Source organism: Sphaeramia orbicularis, chromosome 4 (assembly GCF_902148855.1).
Source record: "Sphaeramia orbicularis chromosome 4, fSphaOr1.1, whole genome shotgun sequence".
NCBI classification, from domain to species: domain Eukaryota; kingdom Metazoa; phylum Chordata; class Actinopteri; order Kurtiformes; family Apogonidae; genus Sphaeramia; species Sphaeramia orbicularis.
Genome location: NC_043960.1, coordinates 11,701,568 through 11,728,052, shown reverse-complemented (window position 1 = coordinate 11,728,052; position 26,485 = coordinate 11,701,568). Strand labels below are relative to the sequence as shown.

Sequence of the window (26,485 nt, the reverse complement as noted above, 5' to 3'; positions counted from 1 at the left end):
AGAAGTGATAAAGAAGAATAAAAGATATACGAAATATATAATGTGTACAGTAAAAGTAAGGTAAAATAATAGGATAAAACACCTGTAAGTAAACCACGCATACAATAATTTATCACTCAGCATTATTAAAAAGTCTAAAAAGACTAAAAGGTAACCTAAAACGTAATAGATTAAGATTTCACATCATGCCAAAATAATTCAGCTAATTAGACTAAGTAAACAGTTTACTCTGATGTCGGACTCCGTGTGTTGAACATGTACATTGGCGCCTGCAGATGTACGTCCGTAAGACCTGCTGTGAAAATTCTGAGATTGCTGACAGTTTGATTCAGGTGAAAGTTAATGCCAGCAATGTAGGATATACAGTCGCAAAAAAAAATTATTAGACAATCAGAAGTTATTCAATGCTAATGCAAAGGGAAAATAGACTAAGTTCAAAATGAGCCTTATTAACAATAGGCACATGTCAGATGCATGGCAAACATATAGTCACGGAAAAAATTATTAGACCATCAAAAGTCATCAAAAGCAATGGTTATCCAATGAAGTATGCAGTCCTGTGTGTATCATGTGACTAAAACAGACAGAAAAGAAAACATGGAATGCCTAAAGGCACTGTTTTTGGCCATAGTTATTGATGTAAGAACTGAAGTGATTTTGGTTATTATCAAGAAAACCATGGAAAATGGATAGATATCAGCTCTAAAATTAAAGTCTTATAAGCTATTATTGTTGTTATCATTATATTTGTCCAAACAATTCCACTTTAGTTGAATCATTAAGATTAACAAGAAATTGAAGTAAACAAGGGGTGGTCTAATAATTTTTTCCGTGACTGTACATGAAAGTAAACTCAGTCACAACCTGCCTTTTATTTCAGTTGTTGCCCACCCACCCCCCCAGGATGAAATTCATTCAGCTGAAGTAGGGATGTAAAAACCAGTGGGGGGGTTGATCCCCCCCCCCCCCCCCAACAAATCGTACCCTGGATGTAATCATTACATTTCCAACTAATTGACATGTAATAAGTCATTGGAAGAGACAGAAGACAGAATCCACTCCATAATATGTCCAATTTGTGAAATTATTACATAAAGCAAAACCTGTTTTAGTGTTTACATAATCACCAGACTATTGTTTTGATTTTAATAAGTTGTGAGTGTATCCTTTATGAAAGATTGATCGCACAATCAAAACAATCCCTGTGCCAGTTGGTGCTTTTCATGTAGTCGCTAATAGGTGCAATGCTCATTAACACTGTGTAAATTAGCAGTTGGAGGATGTATTGATTTTGTTTGTTTCAGCTTTCTAGGACACAAGAGACAAACAGGAGAGGCTGGAGTAGTATGAGAGGTGTAGAGGTGTTAGTACGATGAAAAAGCAGTCTATTAGACATCTAACATGACCCTCGTGATATGAGATATTACAGTAGGATGAGTATTGTGTTACATATTTATTTACACTTTTATTAAAAGTACAGTAATGTCAGAACCCTTTTTCTGGTTTCAGAAGGAAATTGTTGTGAAATCCATGTCTTGGCGTGGCTGGCTGGTTACAGATTCAACAAAAGAACCAGTCAAAAACAATGCTCAGATATGTGAAACTCAAGTGACTACATCTAATTCTGGAAATTGGAAAATATTTTGTTGGAAAAACATAATGAGATTTTTTATAACCCCAAAGATCAAAAAGGCTTCACTATCATTACCTCAGCCTTGCTGGAAGTTGTGCGGTGAGCAGGATGTGGGTCATACGCATGTTTTTTGGCAGTGCACAAAATTATCCCAATATTGGAATAATATCCGCAAAGAACTTAGAAAAATATTGGGATACAAACTACTAAGGACATGTTCTGTGTTATATTTGGGTCATTTAACAGGAAAAGACATAACAAGTAAGGATAAATATTGGATTAAAATCCTCTTGGCATCGTTTAAAAAAGCCATCACACGAAAAAGGTGCAAAAATGACCCCCCCACCCCCACCCTAAATAATTAGAATAATTGTGGAAGAAATTCACAACATAGAGAGACTTACTTATACCATAAGACTACAGCAAGCAACTTGTGAAGCTCGATGGTAAAAGTGGACAATATACAGGACAACGGACACTATGTTCTAATGTTTGTGTTATAAAATTTCAAAAATGAAACAATAAAATATAAGTTAAAAAACAATGCTCAGAATTTGACATGTTTCTAGACATAGACGGAGCTCCTTGTGAGTATTGTCAGTCATTACGCTAAAATTTTTAACCAAGTGTCATTGGCCTTAGTTGTACAAAAATCTTCCAAAACAATGTAGTAGATGAAAACCATGTAGATGAAAAGCAAAATAACAATAGGTAGGTGCAATTGTATTGAATATTGTTTTTTTTTTTTTTTTTTATTGATTTATTTCAAACATGGAAATGATACAAGCTTCCTGATTGCTACTAATTGACTCTTTGCACAACATAATATAGAAATGAAAATTCAAGGAAGCATAAAATAATAATACACACAAAAAAGATAAAGAAAAAAAGTCATAATAATCATAATAGTCATAATATTGTGATGTTTTTCTCTTGTTGTATGACACTGCTTCACTGTTCTGTTGTATATTATATTGCATCTGGCTGCTGCTTCTTCATCAGCTCATCAGTATAAATGAGAATTAGGTGTGAATTGACCTACCTGGTTGAATAATAGTGTCTGTGATAATGAATTCTGGTCAAACCCACATGTTTCAAAGTGTCCTTCCCTCCTCTCCTGGACTCCAGATCAAGCATTTTTTGGTTTTAATTCACTACTTTGTCTTAATTAGAAACAAAAAGACCACGCAGATGTGGGGCCTTATGTTATCCATTTTCTACACTATCAAACATCTGCTTTATCTTTGCTTCCACAAAATTTAATTCCCATATTTTACCATCGAAGCTCTGCTATGACCATGACATTATTATTCAGTGTTCATCTTTATGCTGCGCTCTGGCAGATATACTGTATGACCTCTGTTTAGTACTGTGTGATGACTGCGCACAGGAGATGGGCATTATCAGGTAGAAAGCAGTAAATGTTTTGTTTTTTTTTTTTCCATTATCTCAACTATTTTTCTCTTTTCTTTTTTCATCTTCAGGGTGGTAAAATCCCAGTGCGGTGGACAGCTCCGGAGGCAATCGCCTACAGGAAGTTTACATCAGCTTCAGATGTGTGGAGTTATGGGATTGTCACTTGGGAGGTGATGTCATACGGAGAGAGGCCTTACTGGGACATGAGCAACCAAGATGTAAGTCACTATGACAATGAATATGTGCGGGTGTTAAATAGAGAGTCGGGCTCTTGTCTTGTCTTCTGTCTCATGTCTGTGAATGTAAAAGATTGTGTATGTTTAACCATTTTTTTTCCCTTTTTCTTTGAATGCTGTGTGTCTGAAGTGTGTGTGATTCTGTGTGTGTGTGTGTGTGTGTCGGCCTGGGCTGCGCTTGTTTGTTTCCTTTTCTGACTCTCACAGCAGGGTGTCTGCATGTCTAGGAAAACACATGGAAAATAAGGACATCAATTTACTGTCACAAAAATGTTTGTTCCCTGGAAAATCAGACTGAAAGGCATCAGACATTTTTTTGTCTGCGACTCTTTTCTTTGGGGGAATATTACATTTTCTTGACAACTTTATTCCAATTACTGTCACAGAATAATCAGTTATATGCAACATCCCTGTAAGGTATTTGTTTTATCTTTGTTTTGCTGTTACACTGAAAGATTAAGCATTTCTAGATTTCTTTTGTGATATACTATGTGTCTAGAATTGATCTGCAGTTTTAAAAAAAAAAAAAAAAAATTGTGATGGATGTACAAAAAGAAACTCTTTCCTTTCTTTCTGCCGGATATTCTATTCAATATTACTGTTTGACCCTAAAGCAAATCAAATTGAGTACATGAAAAAGGAGGTTCCACAAGATTGGATTACTGACATTTTTATTTTTAGCTCTTTATTCTGAGAAGAAACGTGATACACAGATTATAGTTAGTTTTGGCACTAAAACCCACTTCAAAGCACTGTGTCTCTAAATCAGAGTTCTTGCTTTCTGAAACTATATATGTAATGGCTTTGACACAGAGGAGTCTGCAAATTTTACAAGCCTCCAGTTTGTTGTGAGTTTAAACTTTAAAATGAATTTTGTTGCTGCAGAGGATTCACAAAAAAACTCTTCTGACTGGCTTCGGTTTTGTTTATTGCCTTGCAGATGTACTTAATCAACCTTTTCAGACATATTAGGAGGGGGTTTTTGTCTTATTTTGCAAAGTAATAGCACAGTTTTCATACCATAGTTTTACCCCTCCAGTGTTTAACATGTAAAAGACCTCAGAAAGTCACTGTGTAGTATGTGTGGTGACTACAAACCAGCCTGACCTCAAACACAAATAACATTGGTGCTAAAATCACCCATACTGTATGTAGTTGCATGTAAATATAGGAACAAACTTGTAAATGGGAGGTGGTTTAGAAAAAGAAGAGTCAATATATCCTATTTTCTGTTTATTGTAACCAGACTAGAGTGATACTTGTCATAAATATAAGAATTTTAGCCCTAACCATCATCTTTTCCTAATATGCGGACGAAGTTGTTTTTGTGCTTAACCCTGTCAAGCCTGAACTGTTAAATCATTAACAGAAAATGCCAGTTCTTTGAAAATGGAGCCTTTATTGGTCCTTCTGAACAACAAATATCACTTTTCATGTATGATTTTCAATTTTGTATATACATCGGGTCCCAATGCTCAAATATTATTATTATTTTTAAACAAAAACATAATATAACACAAACATGTCTAACAAACTGGTAATTATTTTTCAAAATTGGCAAAGTTCTTTCTCCTTCCTCGTTAATGACAATCTTGTAGTGTCACTGGAAAGGCCTCTGGTGAATGAATTCCTCCCCCCCGGTGGATTACCAGTGTATTGCATGTATCTAATTGTATACATCAGGTTCTTTAAGAAAAAAAAAAATCACACTGATCATGTAGAGGGCTTCAAACGCCTGTATCAAATATGATATGTTCAGTGTTATAGGGTTAAACCCAACCAAACAAATCAAGCAAACAAGCAAGTCTGAAAACACCCATATATCATCTTAGTTTAAGTACCCTATTTTTCTTACCCTTTTTAAGTTACTGTTTGGAGATATGGGGAAATACATATACAAGTTCATTACAAAGACTTTTTCTACTGCAATAAAGAGCTATAAGAATCGTTCACAATGTTAGTTTTCGTGAACACACAAATCCACTATTTTTATAATCTAAAACTTTAAAACTCATTGACCTTGTAGAATTCAAAACTATTCAAATAATGTATAAATCAAAGAATAACTTACTGCCAGGCAGTATTCAAGAAATGTTTTGTGAAAGAGAGGGAGGATATGATTTAAGGGGAAAGTTAAATTTAAAGATTCATAAAGTACGCACTACATTAAAAAAGTTTCTGTATCACCATCTGTGGAGTAAAATTGTGGAACAAATTGTGTGTGGAGATAAAACAAATATCAAACAGAATTCAGTTAAAAAAAAAGATTTTTTAAAAAAGGATTCTTGAGAGGTACAGTATTTAAGAATGACAGTGAGGCCTGTTTGTTTATGGATGATGTTGTACTGATAAATCTGCTGTAATTATTGAAGAAAATGGTTGAATTGTTGAGTCTGTTTGTATGACTGTACTGCCATGAACATTTTGTTGTGAACAATTCAGTTACTGCATTATGGATTTGTTGTGGTTTGATGTTAAAATTAGGAAAATAGTATTGTTTGACTCTTGTATCAAGTTAGTGATAAAGGAGGAAAAGCACTGAGGGGTAGGATTAAATAAGTTTATACTTCTTCCTACTCCTTTTCGACCATGCAAAATTCAGACTTCGATGTGCTTGGAGATAGATTCTGTCCATTTGAATGTTTTATTTTGTTTTTGTTTTTTTTGTTTTTTTTTTTTATTTTTATTTTTATTTTTTTTTGTTGCATGTTCGAAATAAATAAATAAATAAAAAATAATAAATAAATCAATAATAAATAAGAGAACATTTCAGACAAAAGTAGTGAAGTTACAGACTACAGTCCAGTGTAACCCCTCACCTCCCCCTCCCCTATGGCGGCAAAATGTTAAAGTTCTTGGTTTGTCTGCTCTGGACTTTGTGGGTATTTGAGGATATTAATACAATTCTATAGACATAAACACCTCAAAAACGCAACAATCTTTCTATTTAGATGATTATACACTCGTGAAAACCTTATTATGAATATTATGTGTCCTGTTTCTGCAAGGAGAACCTCCTGAATCGTACACCCTGAACCTGTAAATTATTCAACCATTTTCTGTCTTTTGCTTCTACTAAATCGACTTAACCATCCCTATCTCCTTACAGTGCTTCACACTTAGCACTCAGCCTCTTACCTCCCTCCCTGTTGACTGTCCTCACCTCCTCCCTAGGAGACTCACCCCTTGTCCCCCCTCGGTTGCTCCCAAGCAATAGAAGCAGCCTATGCAGCAGTAATGACAGACATTCAGTATAATGACAGAGATGGTTTTATAATGGCACAGACAGTGTATAATGATGGAGAAAGTGTGTGTTACCACTACAGCTAACGAGGGTCTGTTGGGGCATTAAGTATGCATGAACCGCACACCCTAAACTCGAACACAGCTAAACCACACACATGCAAGCAGACTCGCATGAAGGCACACACTTAACACACACTTGCAGCTCGCACACATTTCAAAGAACATGTAACGGGGAAATTGTCAGCGGAGCCACCACAGGTGCTGTGTTCAACATGAATTAATCATGAAAGAGACCTGTGATGTTTCACTACACTCGCTCCTATTTTGATTGACAGCGGTGCTTAGAGAGAATTTATGCAGCACAAAGCCTGAAAAGTGTGCTGGGGTCAAGTAGAGTTCACTCAGCATGCAGACAAATCCCTGTTGCTGCATTTACAGTAGCGGAAGCATCACATTCCTTTAGCTTACCTTTAGGTTGGCTTATAGAGGCGTGTAAGTTAAGATTTGCAGGAAATGGTGAAAAAAAAAAAAAAAAAAACACATTGAGGTGTTATTTCAAGGAATATTTTTCAGGTACAATCTGTCATTTAAATGTGATCAAAAGAAGAGCTCCAAAGTTTACTGGCAGCGGAAGACAAGGTTTGGACTCAGAGGTGCAGAAAAACCAGAAAAATGAAAATCTAGGTCAACAACCGAAGTAAGATGAGCAGAACAAGTCCAAAGGGAGGAGAGGCAGGCAGTTAAATGTCAAAAAAAAAAAAAAAAAAAAGAGTCAAAAGCAAAGGAAGGCAAGCTAACGAGACAAAATACTACAGCGAGAAGGCTATGAGTCTGACAGCACTGAGGCAGGTGTGTACTGGTGGGGGAATGAGGAGCAGGTGTGCAGATGGGTGTGGAGGTCAGGAGATGGAGAACGGCAGCAGCACATCAGGGACGACACAACAGCTACGAGAAGACATGACACAGTGTGAAAGTACAAGGGAGATAGAACAAGGCAGAGGGATACATTTTTAAATCGGGACTCAAATGTTTTAGTGTCAGTATGTTATTTGTTGATGTCAAAATGTTGGTGATGTTTTTATAGAGACAATAACATCATTTAGGTTACACCATTGTTTGCAGCTGTTTATAAAGTGACTTGACAGACAAAACAAACAACTTAATGTAACCTTAATGTAACTAAACCAAGACTAGTTTAATGCATAGTTCAAGTTTAAAGACAATGATAAAAGATGTTTTTTAAAAAAGCAAAACGGTAGCTGTTAACACTAGAACCTCCAGCTGCTGCATACCTTAAACAGCCAAAATGGGTGAAATTTACTGATGCACCATTTCTAGTTCACAAAAATATTCAATATTATTGTATGGCAATGGCTACTGCTACAGTACTGTGGCACGAAATATCAGTTTGTCTGTTACCACAGAGCCAATCAGATGTTAGCATTTGTACTAGAGCCAATCACAGATACTGTTCCATGAACTCATTATCCTCTTATATATGGCGTATACTTCAGTGCATTCTTTTGTGCATTTTGCTACCACAGTACTGTGGCAATTGATGGAAGAAATGACAAATTACTAATTGTATATAGTATAGAATAGGGATTATTGTTCTAAATGCTCTATAAGTTGTTTTTTGGTATTCTTTTCTCTGTTCAGTCAGTGAGGCTGGAGAAGGTAGGCGGAGCTACATGTTAGATGCAACAGTGTGATGTGTGACTTCTCAGTTCTGTGTCAGTTCAGTGTATTGAGTGCTGTGGTCCGAATTCTGCACTCTGAACGTTCTCCCAGTGGCTGATTTTTATCAATGTCGGATTTACCGACCGATGCCCTTGGTGCTACGGTCCCCCCCCCCCCCCCCCGTTTGAAAATCTTTAGAAAAAATAAAAAATTACTCCGTCCAGGAATTAAACCTGACTCTTCCACATTGCAGTCCGATACGTTACCGAGTGATCTTAATGTCCACTGTGCTTCAGTTTGACTTATTTGCTATCTGATTGCCTTGGTACTTTTCAGGACATAAGTTACCAGTCTAGACATGATATAACGAGGGAGCTGATTGGCTCTATAGTAATAGACAAACTGACATTTTGAGCCACAGTACTGCGTCAATAGCCTCTTCCTTACTGTATTTGGTTATTCTCTCCACTAAGAAATGTCTCAAGTCATGACATGAGTTTGACTTGAGACAGAGTAATATCCCTTGGATTTTGGTTGTCTGGGTTTATAATGACATTTTTTTAAGAATGCTAGTCACTTAGTATAGACGTTGGTATAAATCGGTCCAAAATGACTGTGAAAATGGGTGTTAGACAAACCTACAATGTTTTTTTGTTTTTTTTTTAAATCTATTTATCTTTTTTTGAGCAATGTAACAGTATATACAAAGAAGTAGAATTACAGTGCATACATTATACATTGCCTTTATAGCATTTTCCCCCCATACCCAAACCAACTCCAAAGCCCTCTGAGAAGGCGCAACAGCAGGAAAAAGAACATAACAAAGTTTCTGTGCAGTAGAAAAGCAATGAAGTACATGCAGTAAAGCTACAGTGCTTAAACATAAACATTAATACATTTCTATTAGGGTAAATTTGACCTGGTGGCTGTTAAAGCTATAAATGCCCATATTTTAAATCTGGATTATTGTTGACAATATTGAATGGGGAATGTAACACAACAGAATGTTAGGAAAACTGGGAAGGTTCAAAATTGTGTTAAAACAGAGGAATGCAAAATTAAAAAACAGTCACGGGTAATTTTACACATTGGTGATTCTTATGTCAAAACATCAAGATAGAAATGTAAGAATTCAAAACATAAAATAAGATTGTAAATAGAATAGCTATCAGTAAAAGCAGTCACATCCAGTTTTCATTAGTTGATGCAAAAAAGCTGTAAAATAAACACTATTTGAAGACAGAACGTTTTTTACATCCCTTTCTCAACCTTCACGACCCATCACCCATGTAAGTTTTAACACTGCAACCATTGTAATTAAAGTTGCCGAGAGATTTGAATGTTACCCTCAAGAGGTTTTTGACATAATGATCACTGAGCGCGACGTTTAATAATATTTTTCAGTGCCGTGTGTTTTAGTGGCAGAATAGGTAGTGAGTCTTTCAGTCTAAATAGTTTTGTGAGTAATTACATTCTGCAACCAAAAGTACCAAGAAAGTTTCCCAGAAAGTCTCAAACATCTTTATCATTCTTAAAACCTGCATTGGTATAATAAAATCAAAAGCATCTTTGACTGAGACACTGTAAAACTACCTGCCTTGACATCAGAGACTGCAGCAGGCGTCACTGTGCTCAACGATGAATATCTCTGTATACTGCATGACTGCATGCTGTGCTGGGAGGAAGTTCTCTAATGAAACTGAATCCTCTTAACTAATGCAAGTTTTTATTTTTTTCCTGCGGTTTTAAATAAAGCTGAACGAGGCAGGATTCTTCTGTAAAAATACACCTGACGTATCAGCCAAAATCAGAAATAACAGGGAGGAGTATCTTCTGCTTTCTGACTGAAATGTCTGCATAGGCGGAAGGAAAATAACTGAACCTGAGAGCAAAATATAAACTTTACCCCAAACAGAAACCAGACAGATGGACTCAGCACAGGATCTTTTTTTTTTCTTTTTCAGCCTTTTGATATTTCAAGCATCACAGACCAACACCATGCTGGGTGCAATTTACTGATGTCATATCACAAGATTAAATTTCTTTTTCTGATTAAATTTCCTCTTTTTTCCCCCCTTGCCTGTCATTTATATCTCCCATTTCAAGACTAGAACACTATGTCCTGTTTAAAAACACTCAGTAAAACAGGCTATTTTCCAAGTTGTCATCCTGTGTTGCTGCAGTAGTTTTTCTGCTGTCAAACCCCTTCTACTATGTTATGATATTTTTACACATGTTCGTATTGTAGTGTTTCAACCAGTATTCATTATATCTTCAGGGTCATTTGGGACAGCATTGCAGTCTTTTAATTTAAAACCAAGTAAAGTAAAAAGGAGGGAGGGAGGGAGGGAGGGAGGAAGGAAGGAAGAAAGAAAGAAAGAGAGAGAGGGAGAGAGACAGAAAGAAAGAAAGAAAGAAGGGAGGAAGGAAGGAGGGAGAGAGAGAAAGAAAGAAAGAGGGAGAGAGAGAGGGTGAGAGAAAGAAAGAGGGAGGGAGGAAGGAAGGAAGGAAGAAAGAAAGAGAGAGAGAAAGAGAGAGAGGGAGAGAGAGAGAGAAAGAAAGGAGGGAGGGAGGGAGGGAGGGGAGGGAGGGAGGGAGGAAGGAAGGAAGGAAGGAGGGAGAGAGAGAGAAAGAAAGAAAGGAAGGAAGGAAGGAAGGAAGGAGGGAGAGAGAGAAAGAAAGAAAGAAAGAAAGAAAAGGGAAGGAAGGAGGGAGAGAAAGAAAGAAAGAAAAAAGAAAGAAAGAAAAAGAGAGACAGAAAGAAAGAAAGAAAGAAGGGAGGAAGGAAGGAAGGAGGGAGAGAGAGAAAGAAAGAAAGAAAGAGGGAGAGAGAGAGAGAGGGTGAGAGAGAAAGAAAGAGGGAGGGAGGAAGAAAGAAAGAAAGAGAGAGAGGGAGAGAGAGAGAAAGAAAGGAGGGAGGGAGGGAGGAAGGAGGGAGAGAGAAAGAAAGGAAGGAAGGAAGGAGGGAGAAAGAAAGAAAGAAAAAGAAAGAAAGAAAAGGGAAGGAAGGAGGGAGAGAAAGAAAGAGAGGAAGGAAGAAAGAAGAAAGAAAGAAAAAGAGAGAGAGAGGGAGGAAGGAAGAGAGAGAAAGAGAGAAAGAAAGAGGGAGAGAGAGAGAGAGAAAGAAAGAAGGGTTTGTCTTAATTTGAATCAGTGTTTCTGACAAAAAAAATCACCTCCAACTATCGCAGGTATATGTATTAGGGCTGCACGATATTACCAAAAAAAACAGACATTGCGATTTTTTTTTAACCCTGCGATATATATTGCGATATGAAAACCTACTCAGGAGCATGTAATATTGTGGTGCTGACGTAAATGGTCAAACAAAGTTGTGTTTCCTCTCGTTGTGTCGACAGGTGTAAGGCACTATCGACACACAACACGTGTTTCGGTTTCATCCTCCTTGTGGCCAAAATAATTCCAGATAACTGACACTGCTTTTTATTTTTGGCACCGAGTTTTCAGTGATTTTCTCTTGTTTGTTTTGGGGCGTGGTCTGCTTCAGGAAAAACTGATTAAGAACAGTTGTGATTGGTGGATGGCTGTGCGCTGTGTGTGTCAGGTGACCAGGTTGGAATTAGACGAGAACACACGGAGTTCATTTACCTCCTACATTGCAGGACCTGCTGTGATGTGACTACTGCGCACACGTACATTATCAATAAATAACAAAGCCAACTAGAATTGATTGATAGTCGTACCACTTTGGGTTGTTAATTGAAAACAATAAGCTAAGAGATAATGTTAATCTAAGGGGACATTGAGAACAGCCAGGGCTCCTGTCCATCAGTGTTTCTTTCTGATCATCAGTGCCTCTAGTTAAAAATCTTAAAAATTGTTCAGAAAGCTGTCACAAAAGAGCAGGAAATGTCAGACTTGTAGGGGAGTTAATCAGAAGTCACATCTGCAGCCATATGCTACACAGATATTATCACAAGAGACAGAGAAGTCCATTTATCGGCTGGAAAAGCCAAAGTAAAGAGCAAAGGGACAATTCTGCTGCATCATACAGTGTTGGCATAGAAAAAAGTTATATGTAGTGCAAGTGGCAACCTCCAAAGCCTGCAGTTCCTCAAATGGCCACTTGAGGCTGCCTTGAGTAGTGGATCAGCACCTACTGTATATCAGTGGTTTTCAACCTTGGGGTCGCCTGAAATTTCTAGTAATTAATAACAAAAAAAAAAAAAAAAAAAAACTTAAGAATAAAAAAAATATGGTGAGTTGAGAGAGACAATCCCAATACATAAAAGACATGACAAACTTTGAAGCTGAAACTGAAGCACTGTGGTACTGTTTACCTTTCAAATGTTCATTGTGGTCGGTTTCAGATGCTGCAGCTTTTTCACAATTCATAGTTTGAGTTCTTGTTTGTTCAGTATTAATTGTCAGCCTTGTAAATCCAAGCTGGACTGACTGTACATATCCTGACCAAGGAAAATAAAATTCTCACTTTGTGCAGTAATCTACACCTGGTTTTTCTGCCTCCGTCCATAATAATATACATTATATAACCTAAATGCTACAACATAGTATAGCAAACTATTACATGATCAAAAACAAATTAATTTTAGCACAAAAAAAAAGTCTCAGTTTTGAATGTCTGGGGTCACAAGCCAAAAAAGGTTAGGAACAACTGACCTATATAATCCTATGTCAAAATAACTAACTTTACTTTACATAAGTAGCAGTTTATGTGGATAATGTCCCTGTTAATGGCAACAATACAGTCTGTATGTGAATGTTTGTATTATATCGTGCATAATTAAAAGTGTGGTTGCTTTGATTAAGAGCTCATTTAATTGCAATGTCAGAGCTTGAACTTTTTTTCCTAGCTAGACAATTGTAGTTTCAGTCAAGGAGTTAAAAAATCAAGACCGATAATGCTTATTAATTCATGTTATGTAATATTAATGTGACTGAATGGTAATTAAATTAATTAGATTGTATCATCTGTAAGTTAGTTTTCAAATATAGCACTAATTGGTGTGTTTATATACTCAAAGTTAGCAGTTTCTGTTATGAAGTACAACTGTGTATGTTAAACCCACATAGTACTTTTAGTTACTTGACAAATGTTAACATGTTTTTTAGCAGTACGGTTAGTATTTTCAGTAATTAGGGTTAGGTTAATTAGAGGTTATGTTGTCATCGGGGTTTGTCTTTTTGTCTGTTAGCAAGATAACTCAAAAAAATTATGGACAGATTTGGATGACATTTTCAGGAAATGTTGATACTGGCACAAGGAACAAATGAAAAAATTTTGGTATTGATCGGGGGAATGGAGGGGTGGATTTTTGGTTTGTTTTTCTGTCTGTTAGCAAGATAACTCAAAAAGTTCTGGAAGGATTTTGGTGAAATTTTCAGGAATTGTTGATACTGGCACAAGGAACAAATGATTAAATTTTGGTGGTGATGGGGGGGGGCGTTGATCTGTCTTGGCAGATGTCTGCGCTCTCTGAGTGCTTTTCTAGTTTGGAAATAGTATTAGCTTAGCACTTTTCACCCTCACTCTTCCAGATCCACTCTCTTGTCCATATATGATCACTTGTGGCACTATATTTGGCAACAACAACAAAACCAGGTTGGCAATGACCAGATGCCTAATTCATCGCTTCACAGCAGCAGTCTGTGACATAATAATTCTTATATATAGTCTACAGGGCAGGGTTTGTTTTTCTTCATCTGAATACTCCCCAGTGTATTGCCAATGCTCTTCTGCCAGAAAACAATGCTATATGGACACAGGCGCTTGTCATGACCTAATTTTATTTTTGAACACATTGATTAGTGCTTATCTAGTCTATTCAGAATGAAATATACAATAGATCAGGTTTTACAGCTTGTAGTGATTTCTAGCCATTTGTCTCATTGGCTCTCATTCTGTCCCTCTTATCCTGCCTTGTTGTGTCCCAGGTGATAAATGCCATAGAGCAGGACTTCAGGCTGCCAGCTCCCATGGACTGTCCAGTAGTGCTGCACCAGCTGATGCTAGACTGCTGGCAGAAAGACAGGAATGCACGGCCAAAGTTCCCTGATATTGTCAGCATGTTGGATAAAATGATTCGCAACCCTGCATCTCTTAAAGCTGGCACCAACAATGTGGCTCCTGGGTGAGTAGAGATACAGACTTATTTACATACAGAGCAGTATACCGAACAAACACATTCCCTGTGTGTCATCACTTCTTTTCACTGACACTGTGTTTTATCTAACCGCTCTGTATCTTCCTGTTTCCCCTCTCTGCAGTCCCTCCCATCATCCCTTGTTAGACCGTGGAGCTCCAGACCTGAGTAGAGTGAGCTCTGTGGAAGACTGGCTGGCTGCTCTGAAGATGACCCAGTATCGAGACTCTTTCCTCGGCTCAGGCTTTACCTCCTTGCCACTTGTTACACAAATCACAGCCGAGTAGGTTTAGCCATTTACCGCCTCTCTTTCTGTCTGCCTTCCTCCCTCTCTGCCTTCGTCTCACATTGCTCACCTGCCAAGTTGGCATGTTGTTAGTTGGACAACTGGCAGGGCAGCTGGTTGGCTGACTGCTGCTCCATGTGTATGCCTGTCTGTCTTCCTGAATCCCATCCGCTTACTTACTTCCATCCTTTTTTCCTCTCTTTATCATTGTTTAGAATGAAGCAATAAAAGTAATTACTGTAAATAAATTGAACCACAGTCGAGATAATTAGTGGTATTTATCCTCTTTAAACTTCAGCCACAATCTGTCTTGAAATTAACATAGTTTACACAAACTCTTTCCATTAAATGGCTATCTTTGGGTTCTTTTTCTCTCAAGTAACTCAAGTCTGAAGTTATTATTTTCATCAGCTTTCCAGTCCTTTCACCATCTGCTATTCTGAAACAGTTTACAGTTGCGGGAAAATTTATTAGACCATCAAAAGTCATCAAAAACAATGGTTATGCAGTCAAGTACCAATGGCTGTGTGTATCATGTGATTAAAACAGACAGAAAAGAAAACATGGAATGCCTAAAAGCACTGTTTTTGGCAGTACAGTGCCATAGCTATTGATGTAAGAACTTAAATGATTTTGGTTATTATCAAGAAAACGTGGAAAATAGGTAGATATCAGCTCTTAAATTAAACTCTTATGAGCTCTTTTTGTTGTTATCTTTATATTTGTCCAAACAAATGTACCTTTAGTTGTACCAGGCATTAAAATGATCAAGGAATTGAAGAAAACAAGGGTGATCTAATAATATTTTTCTGTGACTGTACATAACTGTGTAGGCATGTATGTTGACATTAGTGCAGTGGGTAGATCAGTGTGTTTCCTGTTCAAACAAGCTTCTAAAGGCATTGAATCATACATTACATCCATCTTTGTATTTGAACTTAGCAGTTTTCTTCTCCTTTCAAGCTCAGTTCATAGCAAAGAGTCACAACAAAAAAAAATGTTTGTAGAATGCTGAAGGGGGAAAAAAAGCAGTGGTGTGAATGACCTGTCTCTATCTGAAGTCAGGTGGTCAAGTCATCCACAAATGGTAATTTGGTCAAAATGGAAACGGTTTGTAATAATGATGATTAACTTGATTATGTTGATTGTGCATGTACTGTATGCTGCACTTCCTATCATGCTGAAATTAAGAGTCCATCCCAAAAAAGGTCTTGCCTGCACCTCAAAAGTGTGCAAAATTCCCTTTATAAACATTTTTTCATATTCAGGATTTTATTAAATCTTATGAAGTAACAGTTTCCAGGCTTTTAAAATTATAACAAGTGATAGAGTGGAGATGAATGATGATATCTGAGGAGAGAGGACAAGAGAAAACAATAAAAAATGACAGATGTAGATTCAACAACACTTTTCATTAAGATTCTTTTAAATGTTTATTTAACCCCGTAAAGCCTGAACCATTAAATCATTGACAGAAAATTCCAGTTCTTTGAAACCGGAGCCTTTATTGGTCCTTCTGAACAAGCAAAAACTTTTTTTTCTTTCAAATATCAATTTCTTTCAAATATCAATTTCTTTCAAATATCAATTTCAGTGTTGGATTATATTTGACACATCGGGTCTCAATGCTCAAATATTATTTTTGAACAAACAAAAACATAATATAACACAAACATGTCTAACAAATTGGTAATTCCTTTTCAAAACTAGTTAAGTTCTGCCTCCTTCCTCATTAATGACAGTCTTGTAGTGTCACTGGAGAGGCCTCTGGTGAACGAATTCCTCCCCCTGGTGGATTATCTGTGTATTGCATGTATCTAATTGTATACATCAGGTTTTTGAAGAAAAAAAACATCACAGTGATCATGTAGAGGGCTTCAAAACTCATGTATCAAATATGATACGTTCAACGTTATAGGGTTAAACTATGAACTTTCTTGTTAAGTTTTCCGTTGATTACGTGGTCATGTGTAATGTAACTTCTAACTTTTCATATGAAATTTGGTTCATTCTGTCCATGGTTGGGAAAAAGAACCACTACCACAATGTTTTAGCCCAAATGTTTCAGTTTTAACCCCCAGGTTGAGCACTGAGTCAAACAGTATTACATAAATACTGTCAATGAAACTGGTAAAAAAAAAAAAAAAAAAAGTCCTGCCCCTCAGAATATGACAGAGTGGAGTAGTTGGTCTTGGAACTAAATAAACTCATTATCGCTGCTTGTTCACTGTTTTCTCTTTCAATTTCTCAGATTTCTTAAGTTGCAGCCAAAATTGGTTTTGCAGTTACATAAGAGACACAAAAGACAGAGAAAAAACCTTACGTAGGGTAAGACAGAATCACCTTATCAGTTTGCTTCAGGAGCAGCTGTGTCTCTGTGACAAAATCCAAATAAAATCAAGGGAAGTGCTCTGGGAACCGACAGGAGAAATTGACAAATTGTCTAAAGTTTACAGCATAAATTCTCATGGGTATTCTGTTGACAACCACGGACAACTTCCAATTCTTGACCATGTTGTTTTTGTCATGAAAGTTTTTAGTACTCTGGACACAGTTTTGAAGCAAGAACAGAAAAAGTCACTGAACTGGGGTTAAGCAGATATATTTTTACATATGCAAGAAATATTCAGACAACAGACCACAATCATCCAAAGCCTTGCCCCCTGCTGTCTGATGAACAGAAGAATTTTTCAAAGCTTATATTTGTTTGGTGTTTTCCCATGTTAGGTTAACTACCAGTTGGTTGGTTACTTCTCAGCTCCACCTATGTACACAATTTACCTTAAACAGTAAAAGGAGGACACTTAGTGGGTGAAGTATTCCTTAAAGAGAAGTTAGACAGTAAGTCTCTGACTTGTCAATTTGCAGACAGTGAAGGAAACAACAAGCTTGACATGTTCACAGCAGGTGGTCATATGTTACGTCCTGTTTAAAATGGGAATACAAGACAATGCAATATTCTACTTTATTCATCATTTTCATACATTTACACATTTCATCAATTGTAGAAAGTTACAGAAAACCGGTCTATAATGCCACGTTTCCACTACATGGAACTGGCTCAACTTGGTTCGACTCGACTTGGGTACCAGGTACTATTCCTGGTGACTGTTTCCATCACAGGATACTACCAACTTTACAGTACCTGGACGTCATAGCGATGCAGTGTGTTACTTGCGTATCGTCTGCACAGACAGTTGCTGATAAACTCACTCGTTGCATGTTGTCTCATCAAGCTAATGCTGAATTTTTATGTCAGCCACCAAAGACTGAACCTTCTTGACCGACCATGGTGTAGTTTTGCGGGCTGTCATCATGTGGATTAACCTACCGCTATATTTACTGTAAAGTTCGGCATCTGGTTTTTGTCAAACACTGGGTCACAGAGACAACTCTCTGACCTATCAGTGGTTTGCAGTGTTTACACGTCACATTTTAGTGTCTGTTCCCCAGTCTTGGAACCTTGGCGGAGGTGATACCAAAAAACTAGTACCAGGTACCAGATTCCAGGTCCTTTTTCGTAATGAAAACGCAAAAAGGCAGAGCTGAGTCAAGTCAAGCCGGGCCGGTACGACATAGTGGAAACGCGGCATAAATGACACACACAAGCCTTAGCCATATTTTAAAATAGTGCAAATTATATTTAGCTACAAAAAGCCTGAAAAGCATCAGTTACAACAGCAGCACAAAGAGACTTGAAACACTATCACATCTAGTCACATTGGTGTGAACTGGCAGGTTTTCAGGATGTCGGGGAGTCTTTCCACTCATCTCATTGTGGATCTGTGGTCTGAACAGGGCTTTAAATAGTCCATCAGAGACTAACTCTGACCGGGGCACCAGCCTCAGACCTGGAGTTCCTGGTTCTACTGCCCTGCTCTGCTCAGTGGGTGCTCACTGTTCCTAAATAGTTTCGATGGGTTGGCTACAGAGGATGAATTTCCCCACAGGGATTAATTAAGCGTACTTTATCTTAGTACCAATGTGGAGACAGCAGATAGGGCCAGGCAGGGGAGGCATGAGTCATCGAACTTTATTTAAGACGATTTCCATGGATGAAATGTCGCATTCAGAGATAAAATGAATAGTAAACTGTTTCGTGGTGACACAAAGAAATGATGTGCTATGTGTGGTAAATTAGATTTGGAAACTAGGGTCTATATTAATCCTCAAAAAGCCATCAGACATGTCAGATATAAGCAGAATACCCCAGTTGCCATATGTAATCGTTAAATGTTTGGTGTGTACGATTTAGGGCGATCAAATTGCAGAAATGGAATATTATCTTCATAGTTTTGTTTTCATTATTGTAAAATCACCTTATAAATAAGAATCACTATATTTTTGTTACCGTAGAATGAGATGTTTATGTCTGTAGAAGGAGAGGGTGATCACATTGCACCGCTAGCGTCCCAGAATAAACGTTTTCTTCTTTTTATTTCTTTTGTTGACAGGTGGCATCCAGCATGCATTACCTAGAATCATTATCCCCTTATCTAAATAGTCTGGAATGTAGAAATGAAGCATTGGATATAGAGAAGACCAGCCACTTTATAAGTTCACCACTAGATACCACTAAGTCTTACACAATTAACCTTTAATAATTGAATATTTATATATATTATTTCCACTTTACTGTGTGCGGAGCATTTTTCATTTGAGAAAGTATATTGAAAGGGGTCATACTGACATTCCAAACTCTCAACAGCAGGGGGAAGTACCAGTACACACTTATGATTACCGAAGGCACCAAAGAATCAACACTATGTATCCATAGACTGTATCACTCACTGAATGAAGTATAAAGCTCACTGGCTACACACTTTTGTATTTTGGTATCATCAAGTTTTATACTTCAAACTTAAACCCATAACCTCTTCTTCGGACAGCTGGTTAAAATAACACTGTCTTATACTCTTCATGTGTTGTGTCAGTTGATAGTTTACATCATAGCTCTGTTAGCTTAGCTCTGTTACCATAGCTCCGTTATCTTAGCTCTGTTTTTAGACAGAAAACAGCCACAGAAAAACCACAAATCACCTCTGTTTTCTGTACAGTTTATGCTGTCAGTAGCTGCATTAAAGATCTGTTTGGAATCATCCAAACCAGGTCAGAACTGTCACAATTTAGTCTGAACTGTGGATCAACAAACAATAACTTAGCAAATATGATAACATAACCTTACACCTTCATAAGCCTAATAATCAAATTCACATGTGAAGGAGAAATGCTGTGATTTCATCATCAAACTCCATTCTTTTCATTTAGTGTCCAGAGGAGGAAACAGACATTGTAGGTTGTTTCTTTGTTGTTCTCATCCCATTTGGTCACTTCTGATTCAATTCAGTTTTATTTGTAGAGCCTTATATCACAACAAGGTTGCCTCACAGGACTTTACAGAATTAGTTGAATATGAAAATAAACAACAGTCAAACAAACAGTAGATGAAGGAAATTGGTTAATGTCCCCTGCATCCCTCCATCCTTGGATCCTCCTTCTCCTTCTGATGCTTTGGTCAAAGCCCCCGTGGTGTTAGTTTTCCATGGGAGACCAGCAGAGTTACTCACTACTCTCTCTAGTGGTTGCATAAATCCCCCGGCCTGTTGGTCTGACTAGATCCAGTTCATATCGCTACAATCCAATACATTGTTGTTGTCAGGTCTCTTTATTCTAAACACTCCAATGAAAATTTTGGCCATTTTTACCTCAGCCAAGGAGGTTATGTTTTTGCCAGCACTGGTTTGCCTGTCTGTCTGTCTGTCTGTCTGTCCGTGTGCAAGATAACTCAAAAAGTTATGGACGGATTTGGATGAAAATTTCAGGAAATGTTGACACTGGCACAAGGAGCAAATGATTAAATTTTGGTGGTGATCGGGGGAGCGGCACTGATCTGCCTTGGCGGAGGTCTGCGCTCTCAGAGTGCTTTTCTAGTTTAATATTTGAAAATAGAAATACTATTTATAGTCCCTTTTAGCATAGCCTTGCTGTTTTAAGATTTTGTTGGTGTAGTTAGTTCCACCTCTTATACGTCTTTCTTTCTGTGTTTCCAGAGACCTACAGAGGATCGGCGTGTCTCTTGCTGGACACCAGAAGAAAATCTTGACCAGTGTCCAGTCAATGAGGCACCACAATGATGACCAGTCTCCCACTGAGTCGGTGTAACCACACATTAGAGTCACATTAGAGTCATACAGTATGAGATATTCCACCAGTGTACAGTCTGTGGGATGAAGAGGAATGTCCACTTCTGAAGGCGGATGACCTTTCTACTTTTGTTTTTCACACTTTAGTTTGCTGCTCTAGGAGACTCCAACCATTTAAAGTGTCTAAAACAATCACGGTGGTCCTGCAGTGTAAGTGTCTGCGTGGCTGCAACGCTCACCGGGTCTCTGTGAGTCGATGCATAGCTGTCTCTCATGCCATTCAGTTTCCCAAATAGATCTGAACTAAATGTCCCCTGGACTGAATTCAATGCATAGTGCAAGAGGTCAGTCAAGGCAGATTGGAGAGTAAATACAGCAATCAGACTGACTGTGCAAGATGAAAAACTGGAAATAATGTTTGTTTTTCTTTTATGTGATCTTACAGAGCTCAAGTGAGAAAAAAAAAAAACACTTTTCACAAAACTCTCTTTCAACAGTGAACCCTAAAGAGTGTTTTTTTTTTAATCTGAGTGTGATTCAAGGATGATATGAGCCTTTTTCTAGTAAAAGGATACATCAAACATACACATACTACTGTATAAAGGACACTTACATGGAAGGACACAATCTGACAAAAGGCTTCTAATCCATCAAGACCCACTGCAGGCCTTGTAACCATCAGTATGTTTTGTTGAGACGACTTCAGCGTGTTGGTGAAAATTGCTACCATTTAAATTTAAACTAACGCCAACAGTTAAATTGCACCTTCTTCATATTGAAGAGTCTGTACATGTTATGATATGGGAGGTTTTATTTCCTAGTTACTCATTGAAAAGTAATTGTCACTGGAGTATTTGTGAGTTCCTTATGATTATCTTCCTCTCGATGACTCATGACTGGAACAAACTTTTGAAGTGCTGTGGAGTTTAGAGAAAAAAAAAAAAAAAAAAACATAGATAAAATAGCTTTCATAGTTGTATTTTTTTGTACCCTCCTTGCAGCCTTGAAAAGACATATTCTTCAGTGCAGAGATTTAGCAAAGCCTGGACGACTTAAATACTCTGCCTAATTCAGAGGCGTCCTAACATGGATATTTTACAATCACTAAAAGTGCTGTCTGGGTACAGCCAATTACAGATCAGGAAACGGGAACAAAATCTGATAAGGAAAGTATTATAGCATAGCAGTGTAACCAGAGAAAAAAAGTTCCCTTCCCGGCTAGACAGCAAGGCATCTATGTTTGGAAGAATAAAAGGGAAAGGCAGCTTAAGAGGCTATGGGTATTGAGTCATTACCAGCTGCTAAGACGCACCTGTTGTGAAGGCACTGCTGTGGCCAGAAAATCTCAAAAGACCGAAAAGGTATTCTCATCCAATGTTCTTGTGATTTGGCTGCAGACGCTGAGCTGCCTGCCAGTCAAGCATTAATAGAGCACATGAACAAAACCAGAATTCCACTGTGTTACGCTCATGCACCATCCACGCATGAAACAAATCTCATTTCTGTGACACCGTTGTCAGAACTGTATGGCTGCTTTCCAGATGGTAATCATGGCTGTACAGCCGGCACGCAGGCAGGCAGGGTCCTTTTGTATTAAGAATTTTCCTTTGGCTGCTGGACATGTCATTGTTTTCAGAGTCTGTTATGACACTCGCGTTTTCCCCGATTGACAACACTGATTAATACTGTTGTGTCACTTTGCAGCGGAAATGACATGAAGTGCCCTATCAGCGTTCTCATCTGTGGACAGAAACCTTTTAAGTGCTCAGCCATACATAACACGCATTTACAAGCAGCAAAGGTTGATATCTCGGACATGCGGGGAAGATTTAACGAGAAAAAAAAAAAAAAAAATAGATAAATTGGGAGTGGAAACAGGATTTTTCTGGTTTATTGCTCATGTTTTAGGACTTAAATGTGATGTTTGACTCGCTGTCTTCGCATTGGAGCAACATATCATATCAAGAAGGCCTGATCTGACTCGGAGGCACACTGGTGGAGGAGCACTGGGAGATCGCTTTTATCTGAGCGCTGAGCAGATTACCAGCTGTGAAACAACAGCAGCCTCGCTCCGCCGTCAGCCCAAACCCCTGGTCATGTGTGTGCAAGGATTACTAGTTTGCCGCTTTGATTGGATGTGGTGATTTTATGTCTCATCCGCTGTGAGTCGCACTCACAATAGCAGAAGTGACAATGTTTAGTTGGTTGTTTGTTTTTAACATGTTTTACTGCTGCATGACTCGGACGTGTCCTACAGAATGCTGTGTTTGTGTTCGTCTCGCACCAACGCTCTTTACTGCTGGGGCGCCACAAAAGTCTTTTATTTATGAAAGTTGTGACATTGAAAGGTTCACATAACTATTTGAAGCCTCCCAACGTTTCATTTTCCACGTTTCACCAAAAACCCCACACGCCACCCGCGACCACAATTGTATTTGTTGCCCGGCAACGATAGCTTATTGAACATTTTATCAGGACGTATTGAGATCAACTGGGAGCTTCAGTCAGTGTTTCAGAGGCATAATTCGTTGTAAATAGATGCCTCTGGAAAAACGGTTGCAGCGTTGGCTTCGGGGTTTAATAAAGAGTGAGACAAGTGCGTCTAAAAGCTCATATTGAACGCCACTTTAAAAAAAAATGGCACTCTGAAGAAATGAAAGCTATCAACACAGGCAGGCATCTTAATACATTATGTAACATTTGAGCTATGTGTGATGTGTCTATCTATGCTTCATTTTTCTTTTCTTCTGGTGTTTAACAAGGTTAGATGTGAGCTTTCAGAGAATGTCAGCAATTTCACATGTTACTGTGTCAGTGTTTGTGAAAAGACAATGAAGGCAAATAATCTACAACACATCTTGTATTTAAATAAACGGCATGTTTTGGTCAGAGCACAAAGAGAATACTCAGGAACAAGGCAGATTTGACTTTGAATAGTGCACACTAATGCATAAAATGAGATATTTTGTAGGGTAATTGTGTTGTATATACAGAGATTAATCCAAAATGAAGTGCTTTTAAGGGTTTGTTGAGAAGATGTTACTTTATTGATGTGCTTATTAAAAGCTAAATCCACCCTACATCGATGCCCTTGATGAGAGAAATATTAATAAAGACTTTTCTTTTTGTGCACATTTTAAACAAGAAAATAAACATTCGGTTTTAGCCGATGAATAGAAGCCAAACCTAATAGATTATGTGATTAATGGCTGGGTAATTCAAGGGTACATCGTGATTGTTAGTTATTTTTACTGGGAGTGTGAAGCTTTGGCTCAAGGTTTCTTCAATACTTTTACTTTATTTATTCAGTCACTATATTTCCAATGAATGTTCTCGCTTCTATGTATTAGCCTGTTTCAGGATTTTGAGATCAAAGTAAACAAAATTATGACATTTTCTTGCAAAAACAGATGAATAATTCATTTATAAAGCAACTTTTGAAATGTTCAACAAGGATACCTTTAAGGTTTTCTTGCATGAAGGAAAGCTCAACCACTGAATAACCTGTTTGACATTATGTTTTACAAAGTTTAGGATGTAGTTTTGCTTTTACTAAACATGCTCAGTGGTACTGAGATACTCATGCTAGAAATCTCAGTGGCTGGCATGTTATCAAACACTATATTAATCTGTGAACACTGGTGCATATGATAACCTCTTTCTTTTTGTAAAATTCAACATATTATGCAGCTGCAATGCATACTTGTCCTCTGGGATCACTGCTGATGGAGACATCCATGTATTTCTGCCTGTTCATCATTGAATAGAGGGGGACAAATGGCAGATGCAGACAAAAGCCCTCGCTCTTTGAGACCAACATCAAACCTGACATTTACTGCAGATATTTTAGATAGAAAACTCAATTCAGACTGAGCTGTGACTGTGCTGGAAATATATCTACATTATATGGCAGTGTATTCGGCCAATTAACACAGAAATAGCAAAAAGTGGCACAAAAAAAACAACAGATGAAAACAAGCACAAATTCAAAGTGCATCCCCAGCAAATGCTTAAGGGTGGATTTATCTTTTAATGGCTGATTCTTTATGGGAGCTTTTCTCCTTTCTTGTTGCTCTGCTGTAATAGATACTGTAGGTGAGGCTGAAGATGAGAGAAGACGACTTATGAAAAGGAGTAAAACTGAAAGGGAATATGTAACAGAAGGGGCAAAAGGAGAAGGAAAGGATAACAGAAGAAGGGGGGAAAAAAAAGGGAGAAATGGAGGCGAGAGGCAAAGCTCGGCTCTCATGTTTGAATAAAAATGAGGCTTGGTGTGGAGAGATTACTCTTTCTCTTTTTGTCTGTCTCTCCCTGCCTCCCTGCCTCTCTGACTCTACTCAGCTGCCCTCTTTCTTTTCCTAATGCCCACAACCACTCTGTACTAGTCGCTCTGCATTTTCTCTGTCTGCTTTGACAAGACAGTTTGAAGGCAAGCAATCACTCTTCTCTAAGATGCACTTTTCTCACAAACACTTTGTACTGGCATCTCTTAGGGATGTGATAGTAAGCATTACATTAATATATATATATATAAAAAACAACCTTGTGGTTTTTTTGTTGTGGGTTTGAGGAAGAGCTTTTATCCCAAAACTGTGAAACTGAAGGTTTTCTCTGTCCAAATATTTAATATTTGCTTTTAAACTGAAACACAAAGAAGTTGAACTCACATTTTAATCTCATCTCTTCCATCATCGCCAGTGTTTCATCAAATAAACAGAAACGAAAACAGTCTGTTCACTCAAGACATGCACAAACAAGTGTTTTTTTCTTCTGTTAATTTGTTTTTTATATTGCTTGCCATACTTTTCAGTATGTACGTAATGTATGTTTTCTCTTAAAAGAAAAAAAAGCAACAGCTAAATAATCAGCTGCCTTTCTCTGTTTACCTAAAATACTGTTATAGGTGTTACTGCTCATATAGTCCGAGCATCCCACTGTAATGTATTATAAAAACTGTAATATAATGTGAATACGAGCACGCTTGTGCATCTCCGTGTGTGTGCGGGTGTGTGTAATATGACGTACGTATGTGTTTAGTGTACAGTGAAATGTTTGTACATTGTGTGTGTGTGAGTTTGTAGCTGTTACTTTCTGAATCTTACATTTACAATGCACTGTTTGTCAATAAAGAGGACAAATCGAACTCATCATCTTGGCCTTCGGACCCTAAATAAAGCAGAGACAAGGAAGTTTATATATTTTTTTAGTATTGTAAGACTAGAAAAGACATCTGTTAAAACACTTTCATGACGACTCAAGAACTATATAAATATTCTAAGTAAAGTAAATCATTTGAGGATGACTAGGCTGGTCATAAATGTTCAATATTCTCTGATTTTTTTTCCCACTAGAGGCAATATTAAACCTACAGTTTTCCTCATATATAATAAATTCTTCAGTAGGTTACAGAAGACAACAGCATTGTGAAAAGTAATAAAAAAGAGTAATAAAAGTCCATAATGAGTTCTGCTTTTATACCAGCAGACTAAATTAATCATTCATGAGAGCGGGTGTCACTTTTTTTTTGTAATTAGTCAGTGACTCATGTTTTTCACTGTAGTTTTTTTGTTGATAGATGGCAAAGTTTACAACCTGCGAGGATGACTTTCAGTGATATAATAGATTTCTCCTCAGAGCGTTCAAAGCATTTAACACAACTGAATGGACAAAGAAAAAAAAAAAAAAAAATTACAAAAGTTTTTTTTAAAAACACCACCAGG

The 26,485-nt window shown here is 37.6% G+C and overlaps 1 protein-coding gene across 1 annotated transcript in view; it reads left to right on the top strand.

The window, feature by feature from the left end:
* The window catches only part of LOC115417723 (ephrin type-B receptor 1-like), a 205,403-nt gene extending 179,495 nt beyond the window's left edge, over positions 1-25,908 (top strand). Inside the window, exons 17-20 of the mRNA XM_030131765.1 lie at positions 3,118-3,267; positions 14,128-14,324; positions 14,461-14,619; positions 20,673-25,908. Of these exons, the coding sequence (XP_029987625.1) occupies positions 3,118-3,267; positions 14,128-14,324; positions 14,461-14,619; positions 20,673-20,784 (618 nt within the window). The 3' untranslated portion in view covers positions 20,785-25,908. The remainder of the gene's footprint in view (positions 1-3,117; positions 3,268-14,127; positions 14,325-14,460; positions 14,620-20,672) is intronic.
* The last annotated feature ends 577 nt before the right edge of the window (positions 25,909-26,485 follow it).